Genomic DNA, 23,120 nt, shown 5'->3' with positions numbered 1-23,120 from the left:
AGCAGCATGCTCCTAAAATGTTTTCCTGCTGATATAAAAAATCTTCCATCTGGAGATGCATTGAGCATGTTTTTCATTCGGTGTTGACTCTGTGGGCTCAGTGGCTTTTTGGGGGCAAGTCCAATTAACCAATTTGTCAGGTGCATGATCAAAGTCAGAAGCAGCGGAGGGAAAGGTTTATTTAAGGAGGTGTCATAGATTTGGTCAGTCAATACGTACTTTCTTTTCAGTTCCAGCTTCCTGCTTTCCTGTGACCGTCTTGGGGAAAATCCGATATGACTCCGTGTGATTTAGAATGCTGTGTGCGCACACGCCAAGCATCTAATTGCTTTTTAATGGTCTGCTCTGCGGGGAATTGGTTGTTTGGCAGTTGCGCACCACAGAGAAGGACCATTGTGTCAAAGCCTGTCATTATTTCTTTCCCACAGGCTCGCGCATCCACCCTTCCCCTATGACAGCTGACTCTGAGTTTGGTTTGGTAATGTTCATAGATTTTTGAAATCAGAGGAGAGTGTCCAAGTGTCGCAAACAAGGTGCAGATTGTTTAAAAAAAAAAGAAAAAGTCAAATCAATTTGTTTCATGCGAAAGTGTTCCAATTTTGAGATAGATTTAAATGTCACACAATTTCTCCCTTTACTTATTCAAATGCACATCTCCTCCATTGGTTAGATTTGATGAGGGTGTGGTCTCACTTAAGAGCAGTTGACATAGCCCTCACTGGCAATGGGCTTTAACAAGGATGCGGTCTGTGTAGGAACAGAGAAAAAGTGTTCCGAGGGGGGAAAAAACAAGAATCAGAAGGTTTGAAATGTTTTGAGTTGGTGCGATGTGCTCTCCGGAGCGCTTCCGATCAGCGTGGGGCATAAGGAGTGAGCAGAACCGGTGTTCTCTTCTGTTCACAGCAGCAACCAGTAGATTCTGAGCATCAGGTGAACATTTCATATAGTAGCTGTAGCCTGCTTCTTCTTCTTTTACCCCGGGCTTCTATACACTCCACTTTAACCACAGGGCAGATGGGACGCAGAAAAACAACTATGACCAAAGAATCCGCGCCCTGACGCGCTCCGATGCGTGCATGCTGGACCGGTGAGTGTGTGGACTAGTATGAAGCGCCATGGCTTGGTGTGACCGCGGGGTTCAAACGCTGTTGGCCACTGTGGGGGCTTTCGCTGCCTTTAGCCTGATGACCATCGCCATCGGCACGGACTACTGGCTCTATTCTCGGGCATACATCTGCAACGGCACTAATGCCACCACAGACGAGACACAACCACAACCCAAAAGTAAGAAGGGCGATCTCACCCACTCTGGGCTGTGGAGAATCTGCTGTATTGAGGGTAAGCTCTGCTCACTTTGTGGATTTAACTGTGCTCATGTTTGAGAAAAACACGCCGGGTTTCTAGTGAAATCTTGTTAAAAATATAGCACATTTTATTCTCCTAGAAACTATTTTTTGGGGGGTTTTTTTTCGTATGAACCTTTTGCTTCCCAGTGTGTACAATCAGTCTCAGTCTGAGCGCACAAAGGACGCCTTCCCTTTACGCATGCCAAGTGTCTCTTTCTGGAGATGGGCACGCAATGAGAAAGAGATCACACACGCGGAACAACTTTCAGGTGATAAAGAATGAGACAGAAAAAACAAATATGCACACATTTACAGATTTGAGGGGCATAAAAACGGGAAAGAAACCGGCGTTGCCCCGCTGTACACGCTCTTCTCGAGCTGTCTGCCAACTGTTACATCTCATTGTTCAAGCGCAGGCCCACACAGTCAACTCGGCTGAATAGTCTGCAAACGAATATGATGCCAAGACGGCGCGTCTGAGCCCATTCACTTTTAAGCTGGCAGGAAATGTGCGCGCTATCAGTCTACTTTCATTCATGTCTTCATTGTATCCGTTGCTGTTGCTTGGCAACATCCCTGAAATTGCTATGGAAACATGCCCGGTGATTTAAAAATAGATGACTCTGAGTTCACGTCATGTCCGAGCAAAAAAAGAAAAAAAACTTATTTGTTGTTATAGAGCATCAGGTAAACAATATGTTTTTCACAAGCTCAACCTTCCCGAATGTGTTTTGAGGGGTTTCTTTTTTTTTCTCCTCCCCTGCTCCCCCTTTTTCTGATTACATGTTCGATAAGGAGGTGCGCTGGCAGTGACGTCTTATTTCGGAGGCAGACAGGCACTCATTCATTGACCAATCTTCCTTCCGACCACCTCTTGACTTCTTGCCTCAGAGAGTGGCTTCAACTGATCGATTTGCTTATGGCACAGACGTCTGTTATGACGCAGTGATTGATAGAAGACAGTTTGAAGCAAAACGAGCAGAAAAATAAATAAAACACAGAAGAATAAATGACAAAGGGGGCTACACCTGATCTTAGCGTTCCCCCACCTTCCGAATCCCACTTTAACAACTGTTTATATATATTGGATTTCATTCTATATAGAAGTACAGGATACATCTCCTGGTGTATGTTTTTCTTTTCTTGACTTTTTTTTTTTGAGGACACTTGTATCAGAAAAAAAGAAAACACAGTTCTGTATACAATGCCTGTGCAGCCTATGTAAAATCAGCTGGTGTCAGAATCAGTGCTTTTCCATTTCTGCAGTTCTGTTGATTATGAGCCTGTTTTGAATCACATTTCCTGGAGCTAATGTCATCAGAGGCCACATATCGGGAAGGATTGAGCTGTCGTCATTGATTTGACTGTTCTGGGCTCACGCTGTGGGTGAAGGTGGACGGCTCGGAGAGGAGAACATCCTCGTTTGTTACGAGTAGATAGTTTCACTTCTGTGCTTCTGCCTAAAACTATAAGCTGGAGGCTCTGTTGTCATGGAGACTCATAAGTGTAGAGGAGAACACAAGCGAGGAAGTCCCCCCCCACCACCACTTCTACCACCTTCACCATTACTCCAACCACAAATGTACACACACCCCTCTGGCCATAAAGACAAACAGACTGGGTTATTGACGGGGACGCCTCTGTGTGTATCACAGCTTCTGGAGAAAACATCATCACATTTTGCTGAACAGATTACAGCAACAGGATGTCTTTCTCTCAGTCACATCAAATCTCTGGAACACAGCAGCTGTTAAGCCCCATTTTTTTTCCTTCCCAGAATCCAGTGATGAATGTGTTTAACATTTCTGGACACTCTTCTTTCTTTTCTTTTCTTTTTTTTTTACCTCCTCTCTCTCTGTCTCAGCAGGCCTGAATGACAATTAAGGAGTAGGCAGGAATATATAAAATGAGTCTACTTTATCGGAAGGTCATTATTTCCCTCCTCTGTGGAGTCTTTTGCATTTCACAGCCGGTGTTTTGACTTCTTTTCCCCTTTAATGTTTGTTTTCCCACATGAATATTGTAAGGCCACGGAGTGCACCTCATTTGCAACAGAATCGGCAAGCATCAGAGACTATTGCTTGTGACTCTAGTAAATACAACCAGCTTTTTAAAACGAGAAATAACCTAATGAACAATCCAATTACCAGGTACATATTTGCAGTAAACGTCCCAGCTGGTGGCGGATTGGTGTGAGTCGGGAGGCAGCTGTTTTTCTTGAGGGTCAGTGGGAGCGCTAGTTTAGGTTGTGTGGGGGTCACTTTGCTATTCTTGCCATTTTCTAAGAGTCTGTAATTAAAATGTAACAACTGAGAAGTCGTGAAGGGGCACTAATTAGCCAGCAGGGCCCAACTTCTAACACCAGTCATGCCATGCTCTGTTCCTCAGGTTGATGCGATGTTTTCCTCTGTTTTATAGGTTTAAGTCCTCAGTTCTCCTCATTCTGTTCTGTGTTATTGCACTTAGCTCTTTGTTACTTCGATAGTTTCCACAGATCCACGGTTTATGTCACTGTGAAGGTTCTCAGTTATCCAGGTCATTGTAGTCAAAGGAGCTTGCAAAGCAACTAAAGAAGTCCAGACGTTTTTCTTTGCAAGCTCCTTTGACCACGGTTTATGTCATTGGGACCAAGAAAAATCTTTGCCATCAGCCTGTGAAATGTGAATATTTGCTTGTTCATCAGTTTAAAAAAGCAGTTTTTTGACTTTAGAAAATTACTGACAGATACCTTTTCTAAACTTACTTCTGTTATTGAAGATAGTTAGCATCAGATCCACTGATAATGAAATGAATTGTAGTTTTATGGAATAGTGCGCCTTTGCTCATCTCATATTTAGGGTCTAGGGGCTGGTGTCTTCTAGATGAAGCTCATAAAGTGGTGATTTTGAAACCTCTGCAAAAACAGCTGATGAAAAACAGTTGATGATTAATCTAAGTTGATCTCTTCAAACCTTTAAATCCCACACCCTCGTCTTTGTGCTGTACACAACCGCCACTGCAAATTAGCGGACTTAAAAAAATTTTTGGTGCTTTTTAGCCTTTGTTGCGATAGGAACTTAAATAAAAGACAGGAAAGGTGCAAGAAAGAGCAGGGCAAAAATGATCTCAGGGCAGATTTGAACCCAGGCCTCTAGAGCTACAGTACCATCACCTGTTTCCAAGACTGGAGAGGATTGTCAGAAGTGTCATTTTTCTGTGTTGGCAATCACATGTGGGATGGCAATTTATGTTTGGCCCACATCTGCAGTTCTCTTATGCTTCTCTCACAGCTTGTGTTGACTGACAGTGCTGACTCAGGATGAGTCACAGCCACAGGTCTCCATTATATGGGCCGGATGTCAGGTGGGCATCTGGCCCACAAAACAGTTTCTGTAACCCAAGGAAGGCCATCCTCAAAACTGAGTGTCCAAAGTAGCCCAGATTAAGCCAGAAAAGTGTCTGCACCTTTTCCTCCTGCCTGTGTACTAACCCGAGACTGTCTGCACGGTGTGCCTTTGCGTTTAGTCTGCACATTTTGTTTCTGTAGCACATTTAAAATCCAAGCGTTTTACAATAAAAACAAAAGAGCTTCTAAAACTCATCTACTCCTCTACTTACATCCACATCATTCATGTAACATAACACAACAATAAAGCCTTCAGGTTTCTGAAGGCTTTTCAAAGAAAGGCATATCTTTAGCTTAGATTCAAAGACAGTTACATGTTTATCTGATGTCAAGTTTTATTTTGCTGTTTTTACTGCCTGCACGTTTTTCCAGTGTTTTTAATCATCTGTGTTAAGCACACTAAGTTTACTTATAATAAAAAATTGGTATAAATAAAATTTGCATTGGAATTTCCACTTCAGAGGCAATCGGAGCAGCAAAGACCCTCTTGAAACAATGGCAGGATGGTCAGGAGTGATTGGGAAGCAGACCTTAATGATCTTGAAGGAGTGTGTGGACCCAGTCTAACTACCACATATACAGGTGCAAGATTGTTTAAGGCTTTTAATAAAAACAGTGATGCTTTTTGTTGGATTCTGTTCCTGTGACATTTTGGAATAATTGTTAATGTGCAAGAGATGATTGACCAACTACAGCATACAGTGCTTGGCAGCAGTCCAATCTAGATGTAACAAAAGAAGCAATTTTAACCTTGTAATTCTTGAAAAGGATGAAGAGGTGTTTTTTAACTCCTTCTGACAAGATCTAGATTTACTGTTGTGGTCAAACACCTAAAAAACCTTAAAATATAGATGACAAAACTTACTGGCTTACCCTTGTGCAAAGATTTATCCTGTGGTTTGGGATTACACTGGCTCTGCAAGTGATGGAACATATCATGTTGCTGACATAATCAGTCTCATAAAGTGGCGTCTTTCTGTCATTTGCACAGGGCTCTTTAAGTTATTGCTCCTCACAGCCTTATTCACACACACAGTACCAACAGCACCTCTAATGAGTGAAGCCACATCACACAATGTATTTGTGCATACACATTAGTAAACTTTGATAAATTGATCAGACACTTATTAAAATGTAGCTCATAAACTATGACTCTGTGTGAGTCACCTGCCTGAAGTTACAGCCACAATATTATTTGCTTTCAGATCCTGATCAAGTCTATCTCTGGGGATAATTTATCATAAGTAATTAATGAAGTAACCACTGCTGTGCTCCAAGCGTAAAAGCCAGCAACTCTCTCATTTTGGTGAGCAAATGGGTTGTGGTGCTGTCGCTGTGCTGCAGGTAGAGTCAGCAGTGAGTTACTCTGTTTCTTAACAGTCAGTCTGCAACAAAGTAAAGACTTTGTAACATCAAATCTTCGGTGTATATAGATGTAAAACTGTAGAGGGAAAATTCAACATTCATGAAAAGCGTTTGGTCATTTTGGAGAAACCAGTGTGTCCCCGCAGCAAGGAAAGGCACATGTTTTTCACCTATGTGATGTTTATATACTGAAGCTGCTGCTGTAATATAGTTGTTTTTTTTAAGAGTGGGTTGTTTGTCACCTGAAAGGTAATGAAAGGAAAAGATTTCGATCTGAATCGCAAACCAGATACACGCCATGGTAATGATTCAGTTTAACTCAGTTCAATTCAATTCTATTTATATAGTGACAATTTACAACAAGGCGCTTTAACCACAAGTAAGCCAGCAGTCTGAGAGCAGATTGTCAAGATTTATAAATGGCTAGACGTGTTTACTTGGTTTAGGAGAACAGGTGGCTAAGAGAGGCTCCTTAGGTGGGCTGGTTTCTGAGAGAGGTGTGGGCTGAATGGTGAAGAATGGGCAAGCAGGTGGGTCGTGGGGAGGTATTGGGATCCACAGGCAGCTCTTGCGCTCCAGCAAATTCATCACCGTAGTGGATGGAACGATCAGGCAGAGAAGCATTGCTGCACACGGTCCTTAAGACAATTAAGACAATCCAGATGATGACAGTGAGTTGAAGGTGTGCAACAGCCGGCCAGGAAGAGCCAAGAAAAGCCAAGAACAAAATTAAAATGCGCCAGGCCTGCCCTGAAGCCTAAGACAAAGTGCTATATTGGAGTGATATTGTACTATAAGGTCTTTCAGACAAGCCGGGACCTGAATATTCAAGACCAACACTTCAAGATTCTAAAGGGATCCAATGAACAGAAGCCAATATGTCTCTGGTTCTAGTCCATGTAATGATATTATACAGACAAGCAACAGTGGAAAGTAACAGAATTCATTTGGAAAAATATCAACCGTATGACATAAAATTCCAAAAGAGCACCTGTGCAGATATGTTAAAGCTTTCTCATTTGAATCCACACTCTTACAATGACCTCTCAAGCACCATGTTGAGAATCCATTATACATGTACATTTTTAAATGAGTGGCAGAGCATAACAGGCTTCACAGCAGACTACGTGATAGATCACAGTTTTCTTCCAACAACTTGGAACCCAAGCGGAGCTGTGTTTGAAGAAATTGCAGCCTGGTGACAATTTAATTAACCAACTGTCAGTCATATCAACACTGAATCACTGATGTCTTCGCCAAATTGCTTTTCTCTCATCCTCACTTGGACTGAAAAGAAAGGAGGGGTTTGTTTTATTACACAGAGCTTTTTTCTTCTTTTTCTTTTTTTTTTTTCACCCCTGTCCTGCCATCCCCAGCTCGCAGCGCAATAATCGTACGCGGAATCAGTGCGAGTCGTTTGTGGTATCGTCGCTTACAGTGTTTTGTCTGTTAACGGCTTCATAAAATGGATTCATCCCTCCTTTTTCTGTAAAGCTCAGAGCGCTCTCCCTCATCAGCTGCTCTCCGTCGCAGAGCTGAAAGAAGTAAGGACAATAAAGCAGAACAGGTTGCTGCTGAGCCCGTTTGTTGTAAAGAGTGTAAGGTGCATCGCTTAGAGGAGGCTACGCAGCTCCAGTGAAATGCAGCATTGATGTCCCTTTTGATTGGTTCACACATCAATCTATCCAGAGCCAGCCAGGTGTGAAAACGAGGAAGTGAGGGAACGTGTCGCATGAAGCTTACTGCCATCACCTGCAGTTCTCCTGCAGACACCGGGGTGAGCGAGCAGTGACTTGATGAGACAACGTTATTTGGTGTATTCCACCGAGGCCGCCCTGTCATTTGCTATAGGCTGAGCTGCTCTAATTCAAAACAACGACAACGTGCATCATGCTGTTGCCAGTGGCACCACAGCTGTGGCAGCTGCTTCCAATGAATGTGTGTAAGTGTGTATGAACACGTGTTTTTGTTTTGTTTTTTTGTTGTTTTTTGTATAGGCACGTGCCCATTTGTGTTCACAGCCATGCCCGCTTAAGCACTGACAGATCTTTGAAGGGGGAAGTCTCTTATTTAACGGGTATCATGATATAATGAAAATGTCAAATGCATCCTCTGAGATTGTTTATGTAAATGAGCTTATTAAAAACTTACAGGGGTTGCCATGGAGAAGAGGGAAACGGGATGCTCAGCATGGGGTTTCACAACTCGAATAAGGCCCTGGGAACCCATCATTTCCCCACTAATATGTTGACTGTGTAGGAATAATTCCCAGTTTGTTTCGACCCAGTCATACTGGAAGCATCAACCTAATAAGCACGTTTTTTTTTTAGTTTGTTTTTTTTGTTTTTTTAATCACCAGCACTCCTGCAGCTGATCTCAGATCTCTGCCCTTAAACGCTCTCTCCCCGTTCTAATTTCTTTCTCCTTTTTAAGGTTGGTTCCTATCTTTACGCCATCCTCATCGTTCCTCTGCTCGCCTTTGTTGTTTCATTTCCTTGTACCTTCTTCCATTGTTCAATCTCCACTTCACCCCTCCTCCTCCCACCTGCTCAGTATTCAGACTTTATTTCATTTCATGAAGGGTCCATCTCACAGCCTGCACACACACACACACACACACACACACACACACACACACACACACACACACACACACACACACACACACACTAAACCCTGATATTGTGTTGATAACTGTCACTCATAAATCATTAACCTTGAGGCATCCACTTATAAAAAGATTTCTATCTCTATCTCTATCTCTTCCAATCTACATATCTCTCTCTCTCTCTCTTTCTCACTCTCTCTCCAACACACACACACACACACACACACACACTTGTTTTGGTATCTTAATGAGGACATCTAATTGACATGATGCTTTCCCTAGGCGCTAACCCTAACCATCAAAAATAAATGCCTGATCCTTACCCTCAAACTAAACCTAACCATAACCTTATTGTAACAATGACACTAAAAACACATTTTGAGCTTCAAAAATGCCTTCAAACTCGTGTTGATGGGCATTTTGTCCCCAAGTGACTGTTGGTCCCCACGAATATAGCAGCTCGCCAATTTTCTGTCCTCACAAAGATGTCTAAACATCTAAACGCACACACACACAGAGGAAAACAGAGGCGTCAGACTGGCTGAGTAGCTGAGACTGGACTGGCTATTAGTAACATTTTAGGTTCACAGTGAAAGGTTTGTTTTTGCAAGCAGCGTATAAAAAGTGTAAAATCACTTGGATGCAGAAGCAGAAAAAGACACAGCCAATCATGCAAACAGAAATGCGCGTGTAAAATCTGCAACAAGCCTTGCCGCTCCAGCACGATCCGGTATTTACACAGCAATTAACAGCACAGCTCAGGTGCCTGTTTTTTTGCTGTTTAACCACATGAGCCAGATGTGTGTGCGTGTGTTTCTTTTTTTCACAAGGCACAAAGTCTCACGTTGCTGCTTAAAATAGTCCAAAACCCTTTTTTTCCCATCAGTGACTATACACAGAAACTTGTGCTCCATTTCCACAGACTGATTTGACACTAATTAATTTGATGTCCCTTATAAAGCAGCAGACCTAGTTAATGGAAGGGAGCGTGCCCTTAAAAGCTGAGCGACAGAGAAAGGTGGTTCGGTGGCTCACCCTCAGGCACCTGGGAAATGGAGTTGACAGGTCTCTGTCTGTGTGCTGTTAATGGGAAGGTTGGTGTTCATGCAGCGGGTCAGGCCCCATCTCTTTTGTCTGTTAGACCGGGCGGAGATGAAGGGGGAATATATTTTCGACATGGGTAGAAGTCTTTATGCTTACAGAGGCAGGCAAAGCTTAACTGAGCCTCAGCTAATGAACCATTCACAGACCCCTTTTTCCCTAAACACCAATTGTCCAATGATGGTGAGGCAACTAGCAAAGCTATGTCAGGCTTTCATCGTCCTCACAAGCCAAAGTAGGGGGCAGGTCCTTCAATATGAGAGATAAATGACTTTAATAAGTTTAAAGAGCCTCTTTAGCCTCTAAAAGCACAAACCCAAAAGAGAAAGGAAAATATTTAATGATGTCCTCATGTGTTAGAACATAGGTTTAATAGAGTATGAGGACTATTAGCATATTATTAACAAAACACAATACTTTAACATGAGTCACATAGACAATAAGAGGTGTCCGATTTTTACATTTTCCCTATCGTTTAGCAACATGCTACGTGGCAGGGATTATGGCCAATACCTCTGCACACAACCTCAAACAAGCACACATGAACATGCAACACATAGGCCGTAGATATGTTTATGTAAATATATGCAAATTAGAGCCCAGTGCAGCCCATCTCTAATACTTTAGATGTTCCTCCTAGAATAAGTGTGTTCATATGGTTAATGAATAGTCAAAGAGCTCACTGCATTACCACTACTGCACAGAGCACATCCATTAACCCCACCCCTAACCCCTTTTCCTCTTCACAAGGTGTTGTTTATACTCGCGCTCAATTACAGCTCAGGGCCTCTCTGAGCTTTAACCTCTCCCTCCCTCTTTCCTCTTTCTTTCATTCGCTCACCTTGGTGTTAAAAGCTTCCCGCACAGTCTATTGTTGTGTTGTTTAAATAGACTTCTTGTTCTGGCATTCAACCATTCACCTGGATTTGGACACGCACCACAAGCCATCAAATCCCTACGGGCATTGCAATCTTAATCACACAGCTATATAGTCCTGCCGCTTTTTCTTCTTCAAATGCGTGTGCACTGAACTGTGATTTCAACTTTGCAGAATTCACGGTCTACTCAGCGAGCTCTTAACAATAGTTTTGGTCAAAGGTCAAAGTCTTAACAATGGAATCTGGGAAAACGTGTAGCCTTTGCATGCTGCATGTACAGATTCAAGTAAATGTTTCCAGCCTAACGCTGAAAGAAGAGAAAAGGTAAAGGAAAAAAGAGCTTATTATGAAAGAGGGGAAGGCTTTTTAACATCATGAACACACAAACATTTGCCTGATAGTTGACCAAATGAATCCCAGTGGAAGCCATGCTGTGTTTCACTTTTACCTTGAAGAAGAAGCACTATTAAACATGAAAAATAGTCTGAGGTCATCTGAGAAGTGTCTTCTCACTCCATCTTCTTTTATCTAGATCCACTAAAGCATCTTATCTCTGCAGACTTAGCAAAGACACTCTGTATTTATATATCAGATGAAGATTTTTAATAAGCTAGGGAGATACAAATTAATTTTATTCAGTTCATTTCACTTTTATTTATATTGCACCAAATCACAACAACAGTAGCCTCAAGGCTTTTTATATCTTAATGGCCCCACAATAATACAGGCTCATGGAGGGTCAGCTATCTGCTGTGACCTACTGGGGGTAGAGTAGGGAAAGAGGACAAAGGACACACTGTGGTAGAGAGTCAGAAGTTAATAATAACTAAGTAATTGCAAAGGGGAATATAAACCCATAAAGAGTAGAAAAGAGGTGAGTAAAGAAGTCCACCAGTCCTAACTACAAACTTTATCAGAAAAGAAAGTTTTAAGCCTAATCTTAAAAGTAGAGAGGGTCTGCCTCCCAAATCCAAACTGGTAGCTGGCTATACCAGAGAGATGCCTGAAAGCTGAAGGCACCTTTGGAACCACGAGTAAACCAGCAGTCTGAGAGCAACATGCTCTATCGGGGTAATACTAAATCATGAGGTCTTCACGATAACCTGGGGTGTGATTATTTAAGACCGTGTGTGAGAAAAAAGATTTTAAATTCTATTATTGAATTCAAAGGAGCCAATAAAGAGAAGACCCCAAAATTTAAAAAGAATGTGCTAAGAAGCTTCAACTGGGAGTGAGCTAAGTGGGCAGATTTTAGTCAGTGATGTCCATCTTTTCATTGACAACATCCGTCTATGGATATCCAGACAGCTGAACACAAATAACCATAAACATATTCATCAAAGGGTCAGGCAGTGAGAGAGTGTGTGGGATAGATCAAGTGCTGCAGGTAATGTGCGAATGTCATTTGTAGTGTAAAAACTTTGAGTTGTCAGTAAGACTAGAAGCATTTTTACCAGTGTTTCCAGGACCACATTTTGCATAAGCAGCACACACACACTAACACACAGCTCACAGACCCACAACAAGGTCAAACCACACTGACCTGTGTCTATGCCACAGTGACAAAGACACATTGCCACTGCTGGTGGAAAAAAAAAAGTTGCCCACAGGGAGGAAGCATCAGCCGCTATCACGCAACGATTCCACCCACGAAATGATTATATAGGTTGTTTGTTCTTTCTGTCTGAAATGACTCACATAAACACTACTGATCTGGCATATATAGCAACAAAAATCTGCATTAAGTGGCAGGGGAAGTGGTGGTGGAATAAACACGCCTAACTTCCCACTGGGGAAGCTCGACTCTTGTCCAGGACCATCTTTAAGTTTCGCTTTCTGTCAAAATGTCTTCCTTAGGGTTGCGAGTAGATTATCGCCCGTTCTTCAACACACTGTTTTCCCAGCAACCATTTTGGCATGAAGTACTAGGTAAACACAGGTGTTACTAATTACATTAATGTCATTTGATCCTGTCCTTAATTAATGTGAACAGCAGCACCTGTGTTTGTAGATTTTAATTGGAAAGGGATGCTTTGAAAAAGGTCACTGTTTAAACATGTTAGGCAGCACCATGCTCCTATGAGTTGTACGTTGTTACGGGGGGAAGGTGGAGGGGATTAACTTTGGGATATCTTTCCAAGAATAGGAAAGAAATCACCCTAAATGTTTAAATCAAATGCAGCCTTGATGTGTACAGCGGGCTAGTGAGGCTCATTCTTGTGCTTTTCGCCCTGCAGGCATTAATCAAGGCAGCTGTTACAGAATCAACCATTTCCCTGATGACAACGACTATGACACAGACAGTTCGGAGTATCTGCTACGTAAGTGTTCCCGACTTGTACATTTCGTCTGGTACCGGTAAAACTGTGTTACTCCTAAAAGGAAAAACAGGAAGTCCTCTGACATTCAGCATCTTGTCATTTGATTGTGAAAGCAGACAGATAACTCACTTATCTATGTAGAGTCAGAAAGATATACGAGACAGTGAGGTTTCACACATTTCAAAGCTTAAAGTCATTAAAGCATTATTAAACACTATTATATGTTTACAAGCAATTTTTTGGCTGTATCTATTGGATAGTCTTCATCTTTATTCTACTCATTAACTGATGTCTTAGATTTTACATTTCAGTTGCAAAATCACTGTTACAATGAGTCTAAACCAGAGTTTTCCTTGTTTTTCTTTGAAAAACTGGCTTAAACATGACTTGTGATTAGTCTGATACACAATGAATATTCTGTCACTGGAGACCCATCACTTAAAGCTGATTCAGAATCTGCCTAATATGCAAGAACAAAGGAGACTTGTCAAGTCCAAACTCAGTCCATTAGCCAGTCTAAATAAAAGGAGGGCTTAATAAAGGACTTTACAGTTGAATAAGCTCATTCATCTTTGGAAACCTGTAAAATGGCACAGTGATTCATTTTAGGGTTGGTGATAGTCAGCGAGAGTGCGTGTTGCAACCCACAGCTGATTAGCAAAGCTTTGTCACAACAAAGCCCCAAAGCATGACTAATAATGGAGCTTAAAAAACAGATCAAAGAAGAGGTTGAAAACAAGTGGTACTGGATTCGAAAGGTTAATAAAAAATATATATTTTATAATATATTTGATAATTTATGAAACTTGGTTGTTACATTAATTCATACAGTCTTGAAATAAACTGCATTTTTAAAGCCGTTTACAGTGACTACTCCATCCACTGCAGGTGTAGTTCGCGCCTCCAGTGTGTTCCCCATCCTCAGTACCATCCTGTTGATGCTCGGCGGGCTGTGTGTTGGGGTGGGCCGAGTCTACAACAAGACAAACAATGTGCTCCTAAGCGCTGGCATTCTCTTCGTAGCTGCAGGTGAGCTGGAGGAAACATGCACTGTCATCCATGTTTACAGTCAAGTCCAGTCTTGCATGCTGGTTTTACAAATGGAGGGAAGTAACTTGTACTTTGTCAGAGGTGCAATCATGATGATGAGCTTTATTTGCCACTAAAAAAAAGGCACCATATCCATTCTTCACATATCGTACAATACCAAGCAAAAGTCTTGCGCAGCCCCTGGTTTATTTATATTAGAAAAATGGGAACCAGGTTCAGAGAATTAGTGAGGCATATGTAGACATAGATGGAAATACTGCAAATAAGGCAAAAATAGGGTTTGTACAATTAAAATGAACTTGAAAGTCAATATTTGGTATGACCACCTTCATTTTTAACACAGCCTGAGCCACAGCAGTCTCTTAGGAAAGCTTACTTGGCATTTCTTTAAGTAGTCTTCAGGAATAGTTCTCCAGGCGTCTTGAAGGACATTCAAAGCTCTTCTTTGGATGTTGACTGCTTTTTGTTCTGATCTCCTTCAACATGATCCAACACTGCTTCAATAATGTTGTGCTCCAGGCTCTGGGAAGGCCAATCCATCACTGATAGATTTCCAGGGATCAATGTCATGCTGAAAAATGAAGAGGTTGCCAACGTTTTCCATATGTTATTATTATATGTTGGATCAAAATCAAAAAAAGGGAACAAATCTACCTAAGGGTATCAATACAGGAACTTGAACATGAATCTGAGGCAGTTTTCTATTTTCCAAATTCCATAAATTACCCAAAATACCCTGACAGAGTGGGGGTTTTTTTAAATATCTGTAGGCACTTGATATTGGATCTCTCTCCTGACCTCCTCCGCACATATTGATGAGGATTTGAACTAAAAATTTCAAATTTATCACTCAATAAGACCTCCAGTTCTTGTGTAATTTGGCATACCTCAGCCTTTGCAGGCCTGTTTCCCCAGCCATCCTTCCACTGAGACCATTTCTGAGATGGATCAACTGAAGAGTCAAATCCATCTCTCAGGTCCTGTGTCAAGTCTTAGCTGGATTTTTTCCCCCCATTACTTAAGGACATGACTTTCAGATACTGTTTATCTGCACTGTAAAAAAAAAAAAAAAAGTAATATAAAAGTATTTTACTGTGTATTTTACAGTTTTGTACTGTTTTTCTAGAATATCATTAAATTTACATAAATAGACTGTGATTTTACATTTCAAATGTAAATTAAATGTAAATTAACGTAAAATCAGTGTAAATGTAATAAAACATAATTTTCTTGTTTTTTAAATGTATTTGTCTGTACATATGCAAATTTAGATAGCTTCTTAGGACTTCCACTTCTTCTTTGGTCCTCTGCTTGTGCAGTTGCCCTTTCAAGGACACACTGTGCACTTATCTAGGAATAATCTAGTTGGTACAATACTACGATTTACTTTTGTTGAACTCTGCTATTTTTGTAGATTCTGCTAAAGAGGGAAGTAATTATAGGTTTTGTTTGTGACAGTAACAAAGAGGCTAATGATTCAATTCAAAATTGTTTCTTTGCTGTTGCCTGTTATGTGTAGATACAATAATTGTTAATCCCCTGAGCTAGGTGCCTTTTTTATGCTTCAGTGAGTCATAGGTTAGTGTTAAGTGGCTTAACAAAGAAAAGTAATCCAGTGAAAATAGTCAGATACAAAGACTGGACTGAAAAAACAGCAAACGCTCCCATACAAAAAAAAACAAAAATTTTTTTAAAGACCTTCAGAAAGCCTGGAGAACTGTTGTTAAAGACCACTTTAAGATATTACAAGCAAGTTTGGAAGCAACATATAAATAAATAAGGTGGTGGCTCAAGATTCTCTGTACTGTAAGAATCAGAGTGTACACATTTAGAACCTCTGTTGTGACGAGAGCCTGTAAACGCTGGTTGTTGAAGTTTCTCGTGTTACTGAGCCTCACCTTTCATCTGTTTCTTGTTTATCAGGTCTGAGCAACATCATTGGCATCATCGTCTACATCTCAAGCAATGCAGGAGATCCCAGTGACAAACGTGATGATGACAAGAAGTACACTTACTCCTACGGCTGGTCCTTCTACTTTGGCGCCCTCTCCTTCATTGTAGCCGAAACTGTGGCCGTCCTCGCCATCAACATCTACATCGAGAAAAACAAGGAAGTTCGCTGGAAGGCGCGGCGTGAGTTTATCCGTTCACTCTCCTCCTCTTCTCCATACTCAAGGATTCCGAGCTTTCGCTACCGCCGGAGGACGTCGCACGCCAGCTCTCATTCTACGGAGGCTTCCCGGGAGAACTCGCCCATTGTTGGTCTGAAGGGGGCGGCATCTTCCAGTGGGGCCCTGGATGAGTTGTCCATGTACGCCCTGGCAAGAGACAGCGTGACAGAGAACACGTACAGCCCTGAACATGAGGCTGCTGCTGAGTTCCTCCAGGTCCATAACTGTTTCCCCAATGATATAAAGGATGGGGTGAATCGCAGGACCACACCAGTGTGAGCAGTATTTTGTGTAGCTCAAAGTTTACCAGATGAAGGACAGAAAAAGAAATGAATGAATGACAAAGCGTTGGGCTAACCTGCAAGAGACTGAGCACTTGTGACAACCTGGCATTTCACAGAGAGAGTGTCCACTTTGAAAAGGACCCAAGAAAGACTGGAGGATGCTTTATCATCTGCTTTTAGAGAATATTAAAGCAGAATACAGTTAATATTGTATGTGCTGTAGCCAGTCCAACATTAGCATTATCTTTCAACTGTGCCAAAATTCTTATATGAGCAGTGTGTCAATCGCAAATGATATTTGAGTAATGGTGATTGTGCTTCGTGGGTAAACCTGAGAGGGAAGAGATGTGCCATTCAGCAGTATTCTGCCCACAAATTAAATACCAAGGTGCTAACTGATATGTGCTCTTCACCATAAAGGTGTTCCCTTTGTGTGTGCGCGTGGGTGAAGTTTCTCTTCATTGCTTTCTGACAGGCAGGATCTGTGAGCCATGGTTAACATTTTGGAAACAAAGATCTTTTCTTTTATGTCTGATCCTGTAGTTTTGTTGCATAAACCTAATCAAACAATGAGTGAAAACTGAAAAAAAGGTATAAGTAAAAAGAGTTCTTTCCCTAAAGATTTCTGCCACTGCATATAAGCGTGGCTCTTTTTCAAACTTTGCATTGTGCCCTCATACTTAGTTCTGCTCTATACTTTAATTGTGGGTTTGAATGAGAAAGTTTATGTACTGTGTCTTTATGAAACAGCTCAGTTGTAATGTATACAGTGTTTAATATTTGAGTAGTAGATTGTGCAAGTTAGAAAGGTAGCAAGGGTTTTGCCTCCCTTGCCGTCTCCTCCTTTTTTCTTTCCTTATTCTTCTCTGACATTTGTCTGTGGAGCAAAATGTCCTTTTCTTTGTCACTGGAGCACCTCTTTTCAATGGTCCTTTTTTTTTTGCCTACTTCCATATCTGCCTGCGATCCTTCCATCACACCCCCTGATGGAGGCTACATTGTGTATGTGCCTGTCACAAAAGAAGAGAAGCTGACAAAAAAGGGCTGCCCAGAACTGTGAAAACAGCACAGGTCAGGACTTCCTTTAGCTCTGAATGGAGTCTCGACATCCAGGAGGATCGGAGCCAGGCGGCAAATGTGTGTCTGTCTGTCTGTCACAAAGCCTGGCAGTCCATCTGCTAGCCCCCCACCTACCCACCCAGCCCGGCTTCTATGTCAAACAGAGGCCCCAGACAGAAGCAGAGGGAGCTGAGTGGGTCCCTGGAAGATTTGGCTATAATAACAAGATATGTGTGTTTCATCTTGCAAGTCCTTCACTGCTCTTTCTTTTAGTTTCTCAGGAAATACAGTGCAGTGTTGGCAGGTTGAACGCTTTTGAGGTCCTTGAAGAAATGGACTGTTGATAAAGATAAACCTGATTTAAAAAAAAAAGACAAAATGCTGTTACGGCATTAATTTAAAGCTGTGAGCGTTTGCTTGAACTTGATCTCAGAGCCAGGTTTCTTTGGGAGTCGGCTCACTCAACCACAGAATAGTATTTGATTGTATTTAGTGCGCCTGATATTCCTTTAGAGATATCACTTCACATATCCAGCTGAGCACATGTTATATGAAGCCATCAGTATGATTTGTTCTGAGTGTAAATCTTTCACTTTTATATTACAGTGTGGGGAAAAATATGTTTGTAATGTAAAGCTGCAAAGTTGTGTATATATAAGCACAGAGAAAAAAAGCTGAATGTGCAGAGACATGAACAGAGATTCAAAGCATTATTTTACAGAACAACAATAATGCCTTGATAAATCTGGCAGTGGTTATGTGTTTCAATTGACCTTTTTATATTCAGATAAACACACGCTGTTTTTGCTGTGAATCTATTACGTATTCTGTTTTGTATGGTGAAGTGCAGTAAGTCTGTTTAGGAAGAGAAACTATATTTTCTATTCCATGTGTATGAAGCAGCTGTACCTTACTGTATGTGCTTATGTTGATTTATGGCTTACTATGGATATAAGCACATTCTTTTTCTTCATCAAGAAAATTAACTGTAAACATTTGAGGATGGATTTTCTGGAGGGAAGAGAGTCGGATGAGCTGTTTTGTTTAAATAGGCAGAGAAGAAAAAGTACATTTCCATGTTAAAACAACCAAACCGGCCACAATATCATCACTATTGTAAGGATATTTTCAGTGCCTTTGTTCGACGTATAATCTATTGTAAAACCTGCTTTTAATGTTCCAATCAAAAAGCATTTTTATTTAATCTGAATGTACACTGTTTTTGTCTCTGCCACTTTTTAGGTACTACCCCAAACATCACGTGTACAGATAAATAAACAAAATCAGGGTTAAACTGTGTGTTCAGCTGTGATTTTTAAGTGCACACTATCGTGTTCATAGTGGCATTACTAACATGCTAGTGGTACTGTTGGTATCATATCATCTTTAACAGGTTGGCGGCGAAGTTAAAAAAAAAAGTTTACAGGTCTTTATGTAGTCCCATGAAAAATTAAGCACATCCAATGAGTTTATAGCTTGTAGAAGCTATAACTGGTTACACTTTATAATAACTACACACTATTAATCATTAGTAAAGTATTAGTTTATACTTTAAAATAATGAATTAAGTATTAAGTAATGCTTAACCATTCCTCAACAGTGTGTTATTATTATGAACTGCTGCCTAGTAACCTGGCATAATCATGATTTTTATCAGCCCCTCACATCACTGTGGAGGAGTTTTGACCCACTTATCTTGTGTTGCATCAGTTCATTGAGGTTTGGGGCATTTGCATATGCACAGCTCTCTCTGTCCCGCCATCATTTCACTCAAGTTGAGGTCCTGACTTTGACTGGGCCTTGCAATTTTTTTTTCTTTTCTGCGGTGCTTGTCGTCATTGTCCTGTTACCTGGCCAAGTTTCAGCCAAGATTTAGCTGTTGGACAGCTGTCCTCACAGCTGACTCTAGCATAGTTTGGTATACAGAGGAGATCATAGTCAACTCAAGGTGCCCCGGTCCTGTGGCTGTAAAACAAGCCCAAATCATCATCCCTCCACCAGCGTGCCTGACAGTTATGATGTGTTTGTGCTGATATGCTGTGTTTGATTTCCACGAAACATAGCACTGTGCTTCTCCACTTTTGGCCTCATGGTTTTGTGGTTTGCAAAGTTAAAGAAGAAGAGGCATTCTCCTGCAACCCTCCCAAACTGACTTTTTTTACTGACTTGATTGTCATGAACTTTAACATTCAAGGTGTTAACTGAAGAGTCTGAGATAAAGCTCTTGGGTTTGTTGCAGTTTCTCTGAACATTGCATGGTCTGACCTTGGGGCAAATTTGCTGAGACATCCACTCCTGGGAAGATTGTAGCATTGTGTTAATGCACACCTGAATGCTTCAGAGCAGCAAACTGTCAAAACTTCAGCTTTTATAGTGGTTCTCACTATAAAAGCTGAGGATCAGTTAATCAAGTGCATTTTAGGTACTATAGTTCAGGAGGTAGAGTTGGTCATCTACTATTTGCAAGTTAATTTCATACCTTTTTAAAGTAGTCTTATAGGGACAATCTTCTGTCAGAGATTTCTGTTGAGGTTTCTTTGAGTGCCACCTGTCTGTGTTCCCATTTAAGAAGTTTACACAGAGATTTAGTCTCCATGAGTTTACTTAACAAGCACGATCCTTGCTTATTTGTCATGTGGCCGCTGATGATCTGATTTTTAGAATTTGCATCAGAGACTTGCGACATGTTAGCAGACAGCTGTGATTGCACTGCTTGCTGCAGTTACACTGCCTTCTCTTCCTTCTCGTTGATTAGTCATTCTGACGTTGAACCTGTTGATTTTGTGATAATAAACATTCACAGTTTAGCAAAAAAAAAAAAAAAAAGGGGGGGGGGGGGGGGGGGGTGAAACAGCAGCAAACAAAATCAAAACATTACCAGATTTTTAAGAGACAACTGCATCATTGCTATGCTGGCGAGTAAAGCAAATTTATCAGCTATTTACAGCCACATGCAATCCTCTTCATGCAGCTTGTTTTTCAATGAAAGTTCAATGGTTCATTCAGATGTTTGTCTGACCTTCTCAGAGTCCTAAATGCCTCTTCTATTCAGCTGCATGAGACTGAATCACTGTCATCTTGAATAAACTATGAGCCACTTCAGCCTTGGAGGATCCACATTGTTTGACAAAGAAATAAATCAGCAGGAATCACACTGATGGCAGAGCTCTATAGATCAAAATGTTGAAAAGCTGCTGCACTCTCACTCACAGCGATACCACCTGGACATATGAAGCAATTTTTAAGAATATATATATCAAGAGTCACCCGGCTGATTCAGTCTGTGAGCAAAGGAGATGAATTGGTGATGCTAAATAAAGCTGCCCATATTTTCTTCCTCATTTCCAAAAGGCTATGTATTTTGTCAAATGTGTTGTAGCTGCTATTACTGCACAATACACCATATATGGAATATCTGCATCATGTGTGCTGGTGGATACACAGTGAGATACTCCACATTTAGCTTCGCATCCAAAATGAAAACTGCATTACTCATTTATAGGTGTAATCACACTGGTGTTGGTTCATTTTAATCTAATTAGGGGAGTTATCTTCAGATGTTAATATCTGATGTTGCTGTACAGCAGCTAAACCAACCCTTTGTAATTTCAGTCTAATTTCATTTTTCTTCAACCCATGCTCACAATTAACTCACAATTCACCATCCCAAATCCCCTTAGCTAAACCTTGCCCCATAAATCGATGGTCAAAGCTTTTGCTGGAACAAGACAAAAATGTGAGGGTGGTGCCACCGAGGCGAACGTGCGTTGTATCCAATCCCATCGTTTTATAGAAGAATATTAACATGACCTTCATAGAAATGGCCTTGGGGCATGGGTAATCTAATTTAGCTTGAGTAATGTTGCCTGTCATTAGGAAATGAATACAGTTGGGTCCCTCTGAAGGCTGTGCAATCTAGTCTGGTATGGGTAAAATTAGCCACCAATTAAGGTTGTTTTTCATCCCGGAATAAAAACTCTAACAAGGAAGCTGGCTGCCATAATTGAAGTTAATCACTGCTGAGCTCAGACGTGGCAGTCCTGATTTCAGGAGAGGTGCTTTTGTACGTTTCGTTACTGTCATTGCACATTTCCAGCACTGACGGCTCACATGTGATACTCCCGGTAATGCTGATAACAATCCATCGAGTGGCACTCACAAGTGAGTCAGAGCTGCCTTCTTGCCAGATGCTGTCATCTCTTTTCAGTGTCTCTCCCCGCCGGTCGACTGGCATGGGGTGATCCCTCCAGTATGACACGGCTGTTGCTTAGAGACTGCGCCGCTGTGAGGTGTTTGGTCTCTCCACAGTCACCGGGGGATCGCGAGCAAATGAAGCAGGTCAGAGGGCCACGCTGCAAGACAGGAAGCACCAAAAGACACTATTATTACACAGTTAGAGACAAGTGGCTGCTCTCACAGACTTGACGAGCGACTGGCCCTTTGGGAGAAAAAGCAGTTTTCGCTGCAGGTGAGATGCGATAATGAACACAACTGTTTTTCATCTCCTCTGGCCCCCCACAGTGGGTGTTCTTTATTTAAGAGGGATAGGAGATGATTTATCTTTTATGATCAATTTCTAGGTTGAGTTAGTTACTGATGGCTACAAAACACTCTGATCCTCACACATTAAGTTCATTTCTAAGAAGATGAGATATCAGACTGGTGTGCCAGTATTATATCCTTCATCCTCTCAAGCGACTTTCCCCTGACTTTTTCTTTTTTGTGTGCTCTTGGTTTAATGTTTTGCCTTTCAGTGGTTTAATAGCGCAGAGCTGTGTGAGTGTTGCAGGACAGAAAATGGGCCAGAGTCCTGTCTAATGTGGGTCACAGTGGTTTATTAAAAGCATGTCCATTTATTCAAGCCTTTCATAGGAAAATGGTTGATTGTGCCTTTGAAGTGCATCAGGCTTTACCAGATTTTTCCCCCATCTTCAAACAGTGTCATATTTTGTTTTTTGGTTACACCTCTAAAAGCATTTTGTATAAAATCAGATTTGGGGTATGATGAAAACACTTCTGTGTGCAGCTTTCCAAAGACACCTGTAGGATTTCAGTCTTTACACACACACACACACACACACACACACACACACACACACACACACACACACACACACACACACACACACACACACACGTGTGTTAAATAACACTCTTCTGTCAGTCGAATAAACCCCAAATTTTAGAGGCTTCTTTTGTGTTTTTCTGTATCTGGATCAGCTGCTGGCATCAGGTGGGACCCTTGGGTCAAACCTTGACTTCTGATTGGCTAAATAAGTAGATCAGCTTATTCAGAAGACAACTAATAGAGGACATCTTTGCCTCGGGAGTCCCCTGGCACAGAGAGCCTGAGACAATTGAGCTGGAAATGGATTGGACTGAATAAGAATATGACAGAGAGATGGGAGAGTGAATGTTCTGGATAAATGATGGATTGATCTGTATTTGGCATATCAGTGAAATATTGAAAAGCACTGTCAACATTTGCTAGAGATTTTTACTGTATCATCTTTGATGTTGCAGTCAAACTGCAAAAGTACAGATGATCAACA

General features: G+C 41.3%; 1 protein-coding gene across 1 annotated transcript; it reads left to right on the top strand.

Moving 5' to 3' along the window:
• Positions 1 to 699: 699 nt before the first annotated feature.
• Positions 700 to 18,862, top strand: LOC101482156 (voltage-dependent calcium channel gamma-4 subunit-like). Its single transcript, XM_004558391.4, has 4 exons — positions 700 to 1,338; positions 12,921 to 13,004; positions 13,893 to 14,033; positions 15,978 to 18,862. The coding sequence occupies exons 1-4, from the start codon at positions 1,116 to 1,118 to the stop codon at positions 16,502 to 16,504; spliced, it is 975 nt and encodes a 324-aa protein (XP_004558448.1). The 5' UTR covers positions 700 to 1,115; the 3' UTR covers positions 16,505 to 18,862.
• The last annotated feature ends 4,258 nt before the right edge of the window (positions 18,863 to 23,120 follow it).

Source organism: Maylandia zebra, linkage group LG4, assembly GCF_041146795.1.
Source record: "Maylandia zebra isolate NMK-2024a linkage group LG4, Mzebra_GT3a, whole genome shotgun sequence".
Lineage (NCBI taxonomy): Eukaryota > Metazoa > Chordata > Actinopteri > Cichliformes > Cichlidae > Maylandia > Maylandia zebra.
This window is presented reverse-complemented; position numbering and strand designations above follow the sequence as displayed.